Consider the following 18,131-nt stretch of genomic DNA (forward strand, 5'->3'; position numbering starts at 1 on the left):
ATCTTTGCTCTTACTTCACACTTTCCATATTCATGTTCTCCTGCACACCTTCCACATATTGTCAGTAATGCCTGTATTTTTCACACTTAAAACAACATATGGCCTTACTTCATAACTCACGCAACCCTGATATACTCCTGTTGGTAATCTTTCTATATACAATTGAATCATTACTGACAGACTTTTTTATTTTTTCAGCTATTGTTGCATCTCTTTCGCTCATTCCAATAGCTTTGCTTTGCTGTGCACTACCCTTGCATTCAATTATCATTCATCATTCAGCACGCCATGGAGCAAGCACGTCCATAAGGACATATCGAAATTAACAACACCATTTTTTTCATGTGTTATGAAATTATAGATTTTGCTGGGTGAGAAACTAAAAACAAAACACTAAAAGGCATGAGGCCTTGTGGAGACTAGGCCCTGCGGAACATCCCTTAGGGCGGCTCTGAAACTGTGTGTCCTTTTGTAGTAATTATAGATTTTCTTAAATATGTATGATTGTCAATGGTTTTTGTATGGGTGTAATACATTTCAAAATGAAAATGAAATAATTTAACTTGAACTCAGAAAAACGTCCACAGAATGTCCACTGTGCTCGCCCTTGCGGCCTAAATGACGCAAACTAAAACGCTGGTCCATAAACACTTCCGGGTTTATTTTGAAAAACATTTTATTTAATAATTTTTATTAATTTACATTTTACATTTTTATTTGATTACACAAACACTTATAGATAAAAATCAAATTGTTTATTTATTGTAAATTGTGTATAGTGCCGAAAACTCTGTCCAAGTTTCGGAATAGAGGAGAATACTGTTATAAGCTCACGTCGCATGTGAACACCATTTCAACAAGTAGCTGGTGTTTACTCTTCATTTTACCTTTCATAAAAAGTATAATGAGAGTTCAGCCCTACTGGTTACCTGTCGCCATCTACTGGTTCATTCTGTTCCATATTAAAAAGTTTATAATAATAAAAGTTACAGAAGATTTTTAAGAAGAGGTTTGGCCTGGGTTTCCCGAAACCTTGGTTACTACGTCGTTCTTAAGAATATGTTGCTTCAGAATGACGTAGCGTTAAGAAGGTTTCAGGAAAGACAGCCTTGGAGAAGTTTTAGTAGATACTCCGTAAAACCATCTAATGGTTTCCTTTGATGTCTGTTTAAAAAGCTAAAAACAGATCATATAAAATAATTGAAATAGTAAAAGCTAAATATGAACATCTTTGTAATAAGGTCATTTTGATTGTTTTTAAATAAAGTCATAATTCTTTCATTTATTGTGTTGCTGTGCCTACACTGTGCAGGCCTACAGAAAACCCCCATTGGGGCCCAGACGGGCAAAACCACCTGGTTCTTAAATGGGCTAACCCACTTGAGGTTTGGTGTGGGTTTTCCCTGCCCACACTGTTCCACAGTCTGCGCAGTCGAACACATCTCTTGCCAGTTGGCAATAATCAATAATATTCACAACGTTGAATATAGATAGAAAATAAATAGAGTGGTATATTAGTTAAAATAATATATATGAAATAATACATAAAGAATTGACACAATGTCATAAAGGGTAACCGCTTTGCTTCATTTTTATTTTCTTTTACGTTTGTGCTCTGTTCATTTGCTTGCAAACAATGACTCTTTTACTGCTCTAGCACAAAATAATACAATATATGTGTTCTCAAAATACACATTAAACATTTACATAATTTTTTACTGGGAAGAAGAATCAAATATCAATCAGTGTTTTAATGAAATTCTCGCAATGATTTGAGCATGTTTTGAATACGGTTAAGAGATATTCTCTATGATATTGTATATTGTACGTATCTGTACACGTACAGGACATGTGTCTGTGTGTTGTGCATGTCAAATGGGTTCATGATGCCCCTGGCCGGACTGACGCTGGTATGAGGCCTGCAGCGAGCGGGGCGAATAGCACTAGTTCACTTAATATTCACTCATACTGAAGAAAGGCAAAACAACAATGTATATTTATTGTTATTTCTATATGTATTTAAAGTGACAATAAATATACAGATTTTTTTCAAACACTACTGTCCATCACATTTATTTGATTATTGTAGAACATAACATGGATCAGTGGTGTTTACCGCCAGTGTCCTGCAGCGGAGTTACAATCAGGTTTAATGGGAAATATAGTGAGCGAGTGCATGTACAACACATGTGCCCTCAAAGTCAGAGTGTACCGAGGATCAAAAACAGTGAAGGAATGTGGGCAACAGCACTACAAACTGGCAGACACACGGGGCGGACCACTACGGTTAAAGATCCAGGGCCGATTTCTCTTCCCAGGTCAGCCCTGCGGAAATCCAATATAGTGCATTATATAAGAGACACAGCTTAAATTAGGTACAGAGATTGACTGCTTGCAATGCATCATGGGAGTGAGTGAGCAGGGCAGTTTATATGAGATGATAGACTATCAGTTTACCCTGAAGCATGGTCTCCGATAACATTCATCAACAAATGTGTTCATGTGTAACACTTTACAATGAAGTGTTTTAGGTTCATGTAAAATATTTACCTTTGCATTTACACAAGAGTTTTGATATTGGTTAAAACAAGTTGAAACATTTTAGTAGCCTACTGGTAAAACTGGCATTAAGTTGTTAGAATGAACATTCTGTTGAACAAAAACAGAAATGAAGAAAAGTCTGTATAGACATTAACTTTTTTTAACTTGAAACTTGATGCTTATTTAGATCCTGGTTATACTGGATCACGATTGGTAAGTGAAAAGGCAGGTTTCTCTAATGCAAAGCAAAACACTGAGGGTTAGTGGCTGGTGGCCTTGTTGCCACATCAACAACACGGTCAGAAATCAGGTACAAAGGCTTTATCTGGGATGGCGCCATTTAGAAAGATGATAATATGTACCATTAAAGTACAGATATGTTTTATTTTGGTACTTTCAGGTACTTACGTATCAGCGTTTTGCAAGCAATGATGATCAAAGTAGTCAATTACAGTATGTTCATGAAAAGAAGGACACAGGAAATCGTTTTGGTTACGTATGTAACCTCTGTTCCCTGATGGAGGGAACGAGACGTTGTGTCGAAACCGACAGATGGGGTTCGCCCTTGAGAACCAATCATCTCTGACTGTTTTGAAAAGGCCAATGAAATTGGCGAATGAAATTTGCATGCCGGGCTCCGCCCCCGGATATCCGGGTATAAAAGGGGAGCCGGCGTGCTCATTCATTCACCTTTTGTGCTGAGGAGCCTGAGAGCATCTCGTGACTGCTGCAGCGGACGGCTATTGTCGTGGCATGAAGGACACAACGTCTCGTTCCCTCCATCAGGGAACAGAGGTTACATACGTAGCCGAGACGTTCCCTTTCTGTCTGTCTCTCGACGTTGTGTCGAAGCCGACATATGGGGTTCCTATTGAAAACGCCACGGCTCTAGCCGCGTCACAATCTCCAGCGAAGCGACGTTGACCAGCCTAGGCGAGTCAGACGTAAGCGCTCTCGCGAAATTGTAACCTTCCAGTAGGTAGACAGGGGGTCCCAGAGCTTAGCAAGATGGGTAGCCCCTGCCCTCGGCCATCTCAGACGGCTCCATTGGCGAGAGCCATCCGGTACTGTAGGACCACTGGGTAAGCGCTACTCCCTCAAGGGGGAGGTGCGCTACGGAGACCAGTTCCCAGCTTTTAGGGGGGAAACAGTGGAGAATCAACATGGTCTTACCAGCAGGGAAGAACTCATGGGAGGTATGTGCGGGACGCCGCAAGGTGGATGTCCACCTGGGGGAGGTCATGGGTACCCGAAGGGGAACCAAGTCATGACGAACTCTCAGACAGAACCACCCTGCTGGGGGGTTACTACGTCTGGAGCACTGAGGTCGGTTAGAGCTACACGTGGCTAACTCAGCTTGGGCCCGCCACAGGTGGCAGGCTACTCCGCCCAGCCCACTGCCTTGAGTGCTTAGTGATGGATGGAATGCCCATTCTTCCCCCGAGGGGAAAGAAGGGAGGCAGATGATCGCGCACTGACCCACGGGGGGATGGCGCTCTTTCACAGGCGTACGCCCTGCCGGCCGCCGGTCTCACCTGGTGTTACCCTGTAAGACTCGAGCTGACACCGGTTCCACGCGGAGGTTGTAGAACCTCGCGAAGGTGTTGGGCGTAGCTCTGCATATGTCTGCCAGAGAGGCGCCCTGAGCCAGTGCCCCTGGTGGAGTGTGCTCTCAGTGCCAGTGGGCACGGGCAGTCCTGAGATCGGTACGCCACCGTGACGGCGTCCACGATCCAGTGCGCCAGTCTCTGTTTGGAGACAGCTCTCCCCTTCTGCTGACCTCCGAAACAAACAAAGAGCTGCTCAGAGCCTCTGAAGCTCTGCGTGCGGTCCACGTAGAGGCGCAAGGCGCATACTGGACACAACACGGATGGGGTTGGGTCTTCCTCCCCGGTGGGGAGCGCCTGCAAGGTCACCATCTGGTCCCGGAAGGGAGTAGTGGGAACCTTGGGCACGTAGCCAGACCGGGGTCTCAGGGTCACATGAGAATCACCGGGCCCGAAATTTAGGCAATGTGTGGATACGGAAAATGCTTGCAGATCCCCCACCCTCTTGATGGATGCGAGCGCCATCAGGAGAGCCGTCTTCATCGTGAGATAAGAAAGAGCGGCCTCTCCGAGGGGCTCGAAGGGAGGCCTCTGAAGGCCTGCCAGGACCACATTGAGGTCCCAAGAGGGTACGGAGCGCGGCCGAGGCGGGTTAAGCCTCCTCGCGCCCCTGAGGAACCTGATGATCAGGTCATGCTGCCCTAAAGGTTTTCCAGCAACTGGTTCGTGATGAGCGGCGATTGCAGCTACCCACTCTTTCAGTGTGGAAGGGGAGAGATTACTCTCCAACCTCTCCTGCAGGAAGGACAGCACGTGCCTGACCGAGGAAATCCGTGGGTCTTCTCTGCGAGAAGAACACCAAGACGAGAAGAGGCGCCACTTAAAGGCGTACAGCCGCCTTATGGCAGGTGCCCTAGCCTGAGTGATGGTCTCCACCACCGCGGGGGGTAGACCACTCAGGATCTCCTCGTCCCATCCAGGAGCCAGACGTGGAGGTTCCAGAGGTCTGGTCTCGGGTGCCGCAACATGCCCTTCCCCTGCGAGAGAAGGTCCTTCGTCAGGGGAATTTGCCAGGGGGGAGTTGTCGTCTGAACCATTAGCTGCGAGAACCAAGTCCGGTTGGGCCAGTACGGCGCAACTAGTACCACTTGATGCTCCTCTTCCCTGACTTTGCACAGGACCTGTGCAATGAGGCTCACTGGGGGGAAGGCGTACTTCCACTTGTCCCGTGGCCAGCTGTGCGCTAGGGCATCCGTGCCGAGGGGGCCCTCGGTCAGGGAGTACCAAAGCGGGCAATGGGTGGTGTCCAGGGAGGCAAACAGGTCCACCTGTGCCCGCCCGAACTGCACCCAAATAAGCTGGACTGCACGGGGGTGGAGTCGCCACTCTCCACGGGGCGTTGACTGACGAGAGAGCGCATCGGCTGTCTGGTTCAGGTCGCCCGGTATGTGGGTGGCATGCAGAGACTTCGTCACCTGCTGGAGGAGGCGTCGGGCAAGTTGCGTTAACTGCCGTGAGCGGATACCACCCTGGTGGTTGATATACGCCACAGCAGTCGTGCTGTCTGATCGGACCAGAACGTGCTGGCCCTGCACGAGGGACCGTAGTCCTCTCAGTGCCAACAGAACAGCTAACAACTCTAGGCAGTTTATATGCCAACACAGGCGGGCCCCCGTCCAGCGCCCCGACACTGTGTGCCCTTTGCACACCGCACCCCAACCCTGTAGGGAGGCGTCGGTCGTTACCACGACGCGCCTCGGGACCTGCCCCATAGGGACGCCCGTCCGTAAAAAGGTCACTGATGACCACGGGGTTAGGATACGACGGCAGCAGAGAGGCGTAATGACAATCTGCCTCCTGCCTGTGTGCCACGCTCTCCAGGGAACTGAAGAGGTTCAGGCAGTTCAGCACTGACTGTGCACGCTCTGAAGTGAGTGGCGCCGTCATGGAGACAGAGTCGAGCTCCATACCGAGAAAAAAGGAGCTCTGCGCAGGGGAGAGCTGGCTCTTTTCTCGGTTGACCCATAACCCCAAACGGTCTAGGTGCCGGAGCACCATATCCCTGTGTGTACACAACAGATCTCGCGAGTGTGCCAAGATAAGCCAGTCGTCGAGATAGTTGAGTACCCGCACACCTCTCTCCCTGAGGGGAGTGAGGGCGGCTTCCACGACCTTCGTAAAGGCCCCGTGGGGACAGGGACAGACCGAATGGGAGGACCCTGTACTGATATGCCCGCCCCTCGAAAGCGAACCTTAGGTACGGCCGGTGACGAGGGAGAATCGAGACATGAAAGTACGCGTCCTTCAGGTCGATAGCCACGAACCAATCCTGACGCCTGATGGACGTCAAGATGCGCCTCTGCGTGAGCATCCTGAACGGCAGCTTTTGAAGGTGCTTGTTCAGGGTACGCAGATCTAGAATGGGGCGCAACCCTCCACCCTTCTTGGGGACGATGAAGTACGGGCTGTAGAACCCACTGGACATCTCGGCCGAGGGGACGTGCTCGATTGCTCCCTTCGCCAGAAGGGTTGCCACCTCCTCCCGCAGCACGGGAGCATCCCTGCCTCTGACCGAGGTAAAAAGGATCCCCCGAAACTTTGGCGGAGGTCTGGCAAACTGGATCGAGTAGCCGAGACGGATCGTGTTCTCCAGCCACCTTGACGGTCTGGTGAGTGCTAACCAGGCACTCAAAGACTGCGACAGGGGCACTAGAGGTACGATCTGCTTCATCGCCCCTGGGGAGGGCGGTTCGCTGGCTAGCGGTGCCGGCCCCACCTCGTGGGAGGGCTGGCTCCGCTGATTTACCTGCCTGGCGGTGGCGCACCTCAACGCACCGTCGAGGTGAGAGTGCTGAGGGCTGTGCAATTTTATACTAGACCTTGCGTGTCGCCACAACGTTGAGTTGCCGAACACCGTCCTGTGGAGAGTGAGTGCGGCTGAAAGAGGGACCCAGAGAGAGAAACTGCTCTTTTTGCGAGGAAGTGGGCGCTAGGCCCTGAAAAGGGCCTAGCAGATGTTGGGACGGGGCAGGGACCGTCCCTTTCCGACCCGCCAGCGATGGAATGGCTGGGGTCGGGCCCGATCTCGATCTCCCCGGGTCCCGCCCGTCAGGAACGCTTCTGCTTCCGCGGCGGCTGCTGACGGGACGGTGGTCGCTTCCTCGCCGTCCTCTTCCGGAGGGCCGCCTGAGGAGGGGGCGCCGTAGCCGGGGCTGACGACGAAGAAGGCCGGGGCTGCTGGGAGGCAGACGTTCCACGGGACCTTGAGGGCCGAAAGGCGGCCGAAAGGCGGCCGGGTCGCGGTGGGGTAGGATGTGCTTGATGGCCTCCGTCTCCTTCTGTACTGCCGAGAACTGCTGCGAGAAGTCCTCGACAGTGTCACCAAACAGCCCCCCTTGCGAGATGGGAGCATCGAGAAAGCGAACTTTCTCGGCTTCACGCATATGCGCAAGATTTAGCCAGAGGTGCCTCTCGTGGACCACTAGTGTGGACATCGTCCGACCCAAAGCTCGTGCCGTCACCTTCGTCGCCTGGAGGGCAAGGTCGGTGGCAGTGCGGAGCTCCTGCATGATCTTTGGGTCGGTCTTACCCTCGTGGAGCTCCTTCAGTGCCTTGGCCTGATGGACCTGCAGGATGGCCATGGCATGAAGGGCTGAGGCAGCCTGTCCAGCAGCGTTATAGGACTTCGACACCAGCAATGCCGAAACCCTACACGGCTTAGACGGGAGTCTATGTCGAGACCTCCAGGTGGCCGCAACTGCACGTTCAGCCTGGGGAACATCAACATCCACCATCAAGGGAAGAGATGGCGACAGAGTCAGCTTGACGGGAGCGAGCCGAAAAGGGGGCGCTCCAGGTCTTACTGATCTCCTCATGCACCTCGGGGAAAAAAGTTACAGGGGGCGTGCGTGGCTTGGAGCCGTGCTCGGACTCGATGTACCAATTATCCAGCCGCGAGCGCTAGGGCATGGGCGGTGCGGTGCACTGCAGCCCGATGCTCGCGGCGGCCCGATAGAGTATGGCCGACATCGCGACGTCTGCTTTTTCCTGAACTCTATCTCCAGGAGGAGACGGCTCGAAGGAATTGTCAGGGTCGGATGCCAGAATGTCGCCCTCCGATGCTGCGAGGGACATCTCATCATCGTCATGCATCGAGCCCGATTGCGTGACGGAGGAGTAAGACGGTGTGGTACCGTCTCCTTGGGAACGGTCAGACGAGCGAGACGGGGCGTGAACGGTCCACGAGCCATCGGCTGACGGATTTACGCTCACGGAAATCCCCATGCCACACAAGCTGCTCGCTGCCGCCGACGGCGGGGCCGTGGCCACCGCGGTCGCAGTGCGGGCAGGATGACTCCACGAAGGCTGCCTCAGCGTGTTGGACCCCCAAACACCTGACGCAAGCATCGTGTCCGTCCCCCTCCTCAATGAGGGAACCGCAACCACGAGAGCAGCGGGACATGCCACGCTGAGAAATTTGCTCTTTTAGGAAATTATCTCTTTCAGTAAACACCTCTGGAACTGCTGAAACACCGGGGGGATGATCGCTTGGAAGGGACAATCCGTTGCACCACGTCAAGAATTCAGCTCTGTCAGTCATACGAGCAAAGGCTCCGAAGAAAAAAAGGTGAATGAATGAGCACGCCGGCTCCCGTTTTATACCCGGATATCTGGGGGCGGAGCCCGGCATGCAAATTTCATTCGCCAATTTCATTGGCCTTTTCAAAACAGTCAGAGATGATTGGTTCTCAAGGGCGAACCCCATCTGTCGGCTTCGACACAACGTCGAGAGACGACAGAAAGGGAACTAGAGATTTGCTCAAATTAGCGTTGACTTGATACACATTTACCGTGTCAGGTCAGTTTAATGTACCAACGGAGAGCAGAACAACACAGCGGAGTGTGAACCGTACATCAGTGTCGATAAGAAGTGGCATTGGCTGTCGTGTGTCCTCCCTGACAGCACACTTACATCTGGCAGACGTCTATTTGATATCTGCATTTTCACCTGCAAGACATCTGGCAGATGCTGTTTGCTAGCTTACCTTCTGAAACGCCATCGGCTGTCCCGCTCTGATTGTTAGTGTGTGATGAACTTGAATTAAACCCGACTGGTGGCATTCCAGGAGTGCGATCATCCGTGACCTGTTTTATATTGTTTGTATACTGTTTATGGGTATTGTGTACAAGAAATACCTAGGTCTGACTTCTATTTCCTTGTTGCGTATTTATGTTGATGGGAAGCGGGTAGTTTTAGGGGTGCGATTACAAAGCTCTAAAAAATCGATTAAAGTACACGGCACAAGTATTTATAAAATCGTACAGAGGCACATTATGACATTGACACGCATTCAGTTCCTCTCTTTAGTGCCTTCAGTGGACTTTTGGGTCTCAAAACTGTAGCACTATACCTGATGGTACGTATTTTGTGACGCTCCAAAAAGTGTACGTATTTCCTATCAGACCAGGTTGTAACTATGTGCAATCACTGGGCTCGAACCCATGACCTTGGCGTTGCTAGGGCCATGCCAACCACTGCACTAGAGGAAGGCCATATGCGTACAGCATATACGGTTACACACATACCTTATTTACATTAACAAATGTGCTATTAGTATAGTTCATTTAGGTGTACTTAAGTGTCGTCTTGTATTTGCTATATACTTGTACTCAAGTCTTTAGATGGACATCTGAAATATTTTAAGTGTCCTTGACATGTAGTTGTATTTACTCTTTTGATAGACTAGTCTATTATATACTTATTGACATAGTTTGACACACTGTCTTATAAACATACGTTCACATTTATAGAGTAACAAGTTCAGCTTTAAGGGGAATAGTTTAGAGTAAATAAAAAGTTATACATACTGATCATTGAAGTGTCGACGAAATATATCTTTGATTGTTACTGATTTAGATTTAAATTAGTAATTTTACATTGAAGTAAACCTTATTAAGCTCAAAAGTGGGCCAATTTAGTACAATTAGTAACCAAATAGTACACTGTCAAGTACGCTACAAGTACACTGATACTTTGCAGTCTACTTGAACTAAGCTTGAGCATATTTATTTTGTTAGGGTTTCACAAAGTCCAAACTTGTTTTCTAACACAGATTTCAACAAGAAATGAAGTCAATGTGTCATTACAGTTCATGTTCTGAAAGGAAGAAAATGTTTAACAGATCAAGGAACTAGGAAACAACCCTGCTGGGGAAACACTCATCATGTCAACATCAGATGCAATTATTATTAGTCTCAAATATTTGATCTGTTGTCTAGCTAAAGCATTCCTCTTCTTCACGCACTGTAATTTAAAGTAAGAATATAATTTTCTTTACAAAACATAACTTTATAACTTGTCCTATAGCCTCCGTGTCAAAAACAAGAGATGACAGTGAGCTTATGAGAAACCGTCATTCAGAGAAGATGGTAATATTTCTTCCATGATGAATGTGCATCATCTGGTGGCGTTGTAACGAAACACATTTATTAGATGACTGCTTCATCTCACCAGACGTTTAATGATATGACGTTGTCTGTCAGGTGAAGGCTCACAGGGATCAGCAGTCAGCGCTCTGCTTGGAATCTGTACAAGCTGCATCAATAGAACAGAAAATAAGGTGGGTGAGGAAGTCCGTGTTTAGGGAGTTTAAGGTTCAGGGAAGCCATAACACCACAACACGGCCAGAAATTGATAGTGCAATTGAAAAAACTTTGTTCCCATTTATTCCTCCGCTTGATTTGAAAAAAATTCACAATTTAATACGTTTGATGCTAGTTTCATTCAGTCCGTGTTTTGTATAGAACATCCTCAAACGTGTGACAGTTACACTATTTCCAGGAGTTGTACACACCTAACTTTCAGATCTTCTCTGATCCAACTGCATGTCTAAGGAGGAATGCAGTGTTGTGAAAGTAGGCATGTCCACTTGGTTTCTGACAGGAATCTTTTTACCAGTACCAGCACTTAGAAATGATAACAATGTGCATTTGTATACGTCACATGAAGCAAATAAATGAACCGATCTAATAAAATCCACCCAGTTGATAAGAGCAAGACTTGACTGACTGTACTCACAGAACATCTCCAGCATCCTTCATCCCACTGGGTGAGTTTATTATACTTTATATTGTGTGGAGCCCAACTGATATGACACAACACACCTTCTTTACATTCATTGGTTTTAAGCCGCTGGTTTGTCAACCCATTGTTTTTGTGTTTTTTATAAGACTGAGATTCAGAGACAGAGTGGCTTTAATGTCATTTCAGTCATATACGGCTTGAAATAAGAAGACTTTCCTCCAGGACACAGAGCTACATCAATTAATACAAGATATAAACTAAACTTGACATAATAAACTGATCTTAAATAGACTAAAGAATTAAAAACTCAAAGTTGAATAATTTCTATTTGTGTTATGGAGTCACAAATGGATTTTATGGTGTAGAGTTAAACATTAAGGGCTTGATTACTCTAACAAAGTGCAATAAAAGGAAGGAAGGAGGCGGGAACCGACGAACATAAAACACTTTTAATTAATAAATCTAAACGTAAATAGACAGCCGGCAGCCCCCTCACGGGCGACACACAAAAACCATAACTAAAAGCCAGGCCTGGTCCTCTCTCAGTGATGGTCCGGTCGATCGTCCTCTTATGCTCCCGATCTCCTCCGTGATACGAGACCGGTTCTCGTCCCGCCTACCTCACTACAATTACTAACTTCCATAAATGAAGTAGAGGGGGAAAAAAAACATGACTTATTTGGTGCTCATCTTTGATAGCCTGCTTTCTTTGCACATGAAACAAATGAAATGAAACAATATTCAATAAACGAATAACAACATCAACGTGCTGCCATCAGCTTATTCCAATAGCGGTTGAGAGATCAGATTTGCAAGATGGAGTCTTGTCTTTTACCTTTTCACCCATCATCATCCACCAGACAAAAGCTTCAGTGGATTCATCATTCAATTTCATTTGGCTGTGATTCCGGTTTCTCTCAGTCTATTTTTTAACATGAAAAACACCAACTTCAAATCTCCCACAAGAATAAAACTCAAAGGATTTCAACTGTTTCTCAAGGACATAAATAAGATGAAAAGGGGTGCACATTTTCTTTTGGTATTCTTTTGGTGTCACTTGGGTGTGCTGAAGCCCTGCAAATATCTTTTTGTATCACTTTCAATGCCAAAGATGACTCATCAATTCTGTTTATTTCTGTTATAGGGGTTTATTGGAAATCTACAAAGATGCAAAGCACAGGATTTATAATAACATTGGCTATTTTAGCAGGTCAGTGAGTTCATTTTTTGTGTATTCTTTTTCCTTTTAGCTATTGATATTTAAATGCACAAAATATCTTTATTACTAATGTTTGCTTTTCAAACAACATTGGATTGTAATGGCTCTCCTAATAACTTGAAAGTTTTAAAGGCTTTTGTTGCCTTACCACTACTCAAATGTAACTTTGTTAGAAAATTATATTTATTCTACACAAATATTTGCCTAAATCAACATTCAAAACTTGCGATTTTATTTAAATACAGTGACGGCACAATCTACATCTCAAAATTCAAGCAATGCAACAGTGACGGCACAGTCTACAGCTCAAAATTCAAGCAATGCAACAGCGACAGTGACGGCACAGTCTACAGCTCAAAATTCAAGCAATGCCACAGTGACGGCACAGTCTACAGCTCAAAATTCAAGCAATGCAACAGCGACAGTGACGGCACAGTCTACAGCTCAAAATTCAAGCAATGCCACAGTGACGGCACAGTCTACAGCTCAAAATTCAAGCAATGCAACAGCGACAGTGACGGCACAGTCTACAGCTCAAAATTCAAGCAATGCAACAGTGACAGTGACGGCACAGTCTACAGCTCAAAATTCAAGCAATGTAACAGTGACGGCACAGTCTACAGCTCAAAATTCAAGCAATGCAACAGCGACGGCACAGTCTACAGCTCAAAATTCAAGCAATGCAACAGCGACAGTGACGGCACAGTCTACAGCTCAAAATTCAAGCAATGCAACAGTGACGGCACAATCTACAGCTCAAAATTCAAGCAATGCACCAGCGACAGTGACGGCACAGTCTACAGCTCAAAATTCAAGCAATGCAACAGTGACGGCACAATCTACAGCTCAAAATTCAAGCAATGCAACAGTGACGGCACAATCTACAGCTCAAAATTCAAGCAATGCAACAGCGACAGTGACGGCACAGTCTACAGCTCAAAATTCAAGCAATGCAACAGTGACGGCACAATCTACAGCTCAAAATTCAAGTAATGCACCAGCGACAGTGACGGCACAGTCTACAGCTCAAAATTCAAGCAATGCAACAGCGACAGTGACGGCACAGTCTACAGCTCAAAATTCAAGCAATGCAACAGTGACGGCACAGTCTACAGCTCAAAATTCAAGCAATGCAACAATGACGGCACAATCTACAGCTCAAAATTCAAGCAATGCAACAGCGACAGTGACGGCACAGTCTACAGCTCAAAATTCAAGCAATGCAACAGCGACAGTGACGGCACAGTCTACAGCTCAAAATTCCAGCAATGCAACAGTGACGGCACAGTCTACAGCTCAAAATTCAAGCAATGCAACAGTGACGGCACAATCTACAGCTCAAAATTCAAGCAATGCAACAGTGACGGTACAGTCTACAGCTCAAAATTCAAGCAATGCAACAGTGACGGCACAGTCTACAGCTCAAAATTCAAGCAATGCAACAGTGACGGCACAGTCTACAGCTCAAAATTCAAGCAATGCAACAGTGACGGCACAGTCTACAGCTCAAAATTCAAGCAATGCAACAGTGACGGCACAGTCTACAGCTCAAAATTCAAGCAATGCAACAGTGACGGCACAGTCTACAGCTCAAAATTCAAGCAATGCAACAGTGACGGCACAGTCTACAGCTCAAAATTCAAGCAATGCAACAGTGACGGCACAGTCTACAGCTCAAAATTCAAGCAATGCAACAGTGACGGCACAGTCTACAGCTCAAAATTCAAGCAATGCAACAGTGACGGCACAATCTGCAGCTCAAAATTCAAGCAATGCAACAGTGACGGCACAATCTGCAGCTCAAAATTCAAGCAATGCAACAGTGACGGCACAATCTGCAGCTCAAAATTCAAGCAATGCAACAGCGACAGTGACGGCACAGTCTACAGCTCAAAATTCAAGCAATGCAACAGTGACGGCACAGTCTACAGCTCAAAATTCAAGCAATGCAACAGTGACGGCACAGTCTACAGCTCAAAATTCAAGCAATGCAACAGTGACGGCACAGTCTACAGCTCAAAATTCAAGCAATGCAACAGTGACGGCACAGTCTACAGCTCAAAATTCAAGCAATGCAACAGTGACGGCACAGTCTACAGCTCAAAATTCAAGCAATGCAACAGTGACGGCACAGTCTACAGCTCAAAATTCAAGCAATGCAACAGTGACGGCACAGTCTACAGCTCAAAATTCAAGCAATGCAACAGTGACGGCACAATCTGCAGCTCAAAATTCAAGCAATGCAACAGCGACAGTGACGGCACAGTCTACAGCTCAAAATTCAAGCAATGCAACAGTGACGGCACAATCTACAGCTCAAAATTCAAGCAATGCAACAGTGACGACACAGTCTACAGCTCAAAATTCAAGCAATGCAACAGTGACGGCACAGTCTACAGCTCAAAATTCAAGCAATGCAACAGTGACGGCACAATCTACAGCTCAAAATTCAAGCAATGCAACAGCGACGACACAATCTACAGCTACAATCAAAGAAATTACAGGAACAACCTCACCTACAATGTTATCACAATCTACATCTCAACTGTTGTCAACAACAGCAACAACTCCTTCTTCACCTAAAATACAGCTTCCATCCACTAGTGCTCTAAAAACAACCACCACCCCACGTACAACAACCACAACAACCATAACACTCGTTCCAACACCTGCTCCTCCAAAAGTAGCCGTGGAGTTTGTCATCCAACAGATGTTTGTTCCAGAGCTCGAAAACCAGCAAAGTGAACAATTTAAGATTCTATCAGCAAAGGTCAAGAAGGGGGTAAGTTATAACCACCATGAGATTGGATTGTTTTTGTAAGACTTCAAAATAAACATCCTTACAATAATTGTTACTTGTTTTTGGTAAGATAATAATTATAAAGGAAAAAAAGAAAAGACAATGTCATGTGTGCTGTCTAGCATGACACAAAGTGTAACTCTTGTAATTAACATTTCCAAAACTATTTCACAGTGTGATTTCATCTATATGAAGAAGTTTGGAGCCCGTTTCCTCAGGACTGAAGTGCTTGCTTTCCGGTATGTGAATTTGGTGTGTTTGATTGAGGTTGGAGACTAAAATGTGCAGAGCTACCGCCCCCCAAGAACTGAGTGTAGGTGTAAAGTGTATCCTTGAAGTCAGGGGTGTCCAGTCCTGTGTTATGGAACTGAAGGAGAACCCAATTGCAGGCAGCGAAACGGGGATGAAGGGGTTAACAGATATACTTTAATAAATAACAAGAACAAACATCCACAATGGGAAAACACTGACTAGACTGGATACAAAAAACTGAAAACAAACTCATCCCACAAGGGGGGCAAACGTAAACAACTAGGACTAAAACAAGGTACTTTGAAACCATACATACACTACGAACAAGACCAGAGAACTAGGGGACATGGCAGGAAACAAGCACAGCATACAGTACATCCAAGGCACACGTACAACGAACCAGCACAAGACAATAGACAAGAGGGCATTAAATAGGGAGACTAACAAAGGAGATAACAATGGGCAGGTGTGGGTAATGAGGCACAGGAGGAAAGCAGTACTAGGAACGAGAGGGGCGGGGCCAATGACGAGACTGGAGAGAACACATATTATGTCCTGATTGACAATAATATGTTTCTCTCCACATAAAACACGTGGGTCTGTCATGATTCTGCCCCTATACCAGAAAACCAAGACAAGATTAGGCAGAATCATGACAGTCCTGCACCTGGAGGGTCGGTGTCCTGCAGAATTTAGCTCCAACTCTTATAAAACACACATGAACATAATAAATAAGGCAGACTGGAAACTTCTAGACAGGGGTGTTGAGCTATGTCCGAGCTAAACTCTACTGGACAGTGGCCATCCTGTAGCGAGTTTGGACACCCCTGCAAGCGATTTTAAACTATAACACACATGTTTGTGTTTTGTTTCAGTCGCGCTGGTGTAACCCGGGCAGCAGCCGATGTAAAGGTGGAGCTCGAGATAGTGTTTAGTGGATCCTCTATTAGTCCGCTCCCAACCATCACTGAGATTGCAACAACACTAAAAGACGCAGCCTCAAATCCAGCCTCAGGAATAAACTTCAACATTAATGTTGCATCAGTTTCTGTTATCAGTGAGCTGAAAATCACACCTGACATTCTAGATTATGTGAACACTGAAAATTCTGACCAATTTATGATACATTTTTGTTTGTTTGTTAGGAAGTCCACAGACAATTCCAGTGAGCATCTTGACCGATGGCATTTTTGTGGCTGCTTTATCAAATTCAAGTTCGCGTGCATACATCAACAGGGCATCAATGATTAAAACAGGGGTGTGTGATCTCCAATTCACTTCACTTCAAAGTATTTTATATAAAAACGTCAACATTTTCTCCTGAAAGTCTTGGTTATGTGCTGTAAATGACAATACTCTTTTTTCCATTCTGTAGCTTGAAACATTTTTCAACTTTGATTATCCAACGTTCAATTGTCTATCTATAACAAACTTCAGGTATGCAGTTGGAGTTTCAGTTTTCAAAAATTGCTTTGACTCTTGAAAGGTTCATGTTGATTACCGAATCTCATTTCACATCCACAGAGATGTGAGCACAGAATCCATCAGCAGGGCCACAATACAAAACTTCATGGATCTTACTTTTGCAACAAACAGCCCTTTACCCAATGACACCCAGATAGTGAACACTATAGTCCAAGCAGCCAACAGCAGCTCGCTGCCCTTCAAAATCTTCACTCATGCCATCACAGTAAATGGAACAGGTACGTGACCCACTGTTACTCAGCTATCCTTCAATGCCTGTTCTCATGTAAGGGTGCTTCATAAATAAATATTACATTCATTGATTTTCTTTTCTTCGTAACGCAGCGTACTCCTCAGCTGAAGTGAGCAGTCACATCAGCGTGCTGATGGCTTCAGTCCTAGTTGCTGTGTCACTTCTGGTCACACGGTTTGACTGATTATATTCTGACATGTAGCTTAAATATTTGTACATACTTTTATTTAATTAATATTTTAATCTCTTCTGCCTCTTGGATCATTAAAGTTGGGGAAAAGGCTGGGCCACCCATCTCTACACAATTTGTCAAATACACGTTTTAATCTAGCAAAACTTTATTGTTCATGATTAATATTATTTTATTACTCCCACATGTAATGTAATATATTGATATAGTCAACTAAGAAAATAATGGCATTATGTTGTGCTGTGTAGAACTGACCTCTCCTTTGACGGCTCACTGGAGGCTCAAAGGCTTTCAATGATGTTGTTAACTGAAAGGGCTTCATGTAGACTCTTATGACACTACAGTTTCATTTCATGTAAACCTGCTCTGAAACTATGTATCGTGAAAAATTCCACATCAATACATTTTTTTTAAAACAGTTGTGTTTCTTGAATGCTCAGTTTTTAAGGAGGGGCTAATGTATTACATTAAAGACAGTTAGCAAACCTAGGTATTTTTTTTACATTAATATTCCAATTTCAGTGAGAAAAAAAATTACAAACATTTATATATTTACATTTAGTCATTTGGCAGATGCTTTTATCCAGAGTGTACATTGCATTATCCTATACATTTATACACAGGTATCTGCAATCCCCTGAGATCCAACACACAACCTTGTGCTGTTAACACAATGCTCTTACCCCTGAGATACAGGAAAGCTGTAGCTATATATCAATCTGTATAGACATTGATTTTCCTCAGCTTTGAGATCTAAGGCATTCTAAGTAGAACATCTCCT

At 45.7% G+C, this 18,131-nt stretch overlaps 1 protein-coding gene across 1 annotated transcript; it reads left to right on the forward strand.

The window, feature by feature from the left end:
- Nucleotides 1-13,798: 13,798 nt before the first annotated feature.
- LOC306900979 (uncharacterized protein) lies at nucleotides 13,799-17,762 on the forward strand. The gene is made up of 7 exons (XM_079468379.1): nucleotides 13,799-15,173; nucleotides 15,366-15,430; nucleotides 16,319-16,500; nucleotides 16,589-16,701; nucleotides 16,819-16,880; nucleotides 16,968-17,146; nucleotides 17,253-17,762. Exons 1-7 carry the CDS (start codon nucleotides 14,913-14,915, stop codon nucleotides 17,342-17,344), a joined length of 954 nt encoding a protein of 317 aa, XP_079324505.1. The 5' UTR covers nucleotides 13,799-14,912; the 3' UTR covers nucleotides 17,345-17,762.
- The last annotated feature ends 369 nt before the right edge of the window (nucleotides 17,763-18,131 follow it).

Source organism: Barbatula barbatula (genome assembly GCF_947034865.1).
Source record: "Barbatula barbatula genome assembly, chromosome: 1".
NCBI classification, from domain to species: domain Eukaryota; kingdom Metazoa; phylum Chordata; class Actinopteri; order Cypriniformes; family Nemacheilidae; genus Barbatula; species Barbatula barbatula.

Coding starts and splice junctions, on each gene's coding strand:
- LOC306900979 (XM_079468379.1), top strand. CDS start 14,913: ATGTTATCACAATCTACATCTCAACTGTTGTCAACAACAGCAACAACT. Junction 16,881..16,967: donor CTATCTATAACAAACTTCAG/GTATGCAGTTGG, acceptor TCACATCCACAG/AGATGTGAGCACAGAATCCA. Junction 17,147..17,252: donor CATCACAGTAAATGGAACAG/GTACGTGACCCA, acceptor TTCGTAACGCAG/CGTACTCCTCAGCTGAAGTG.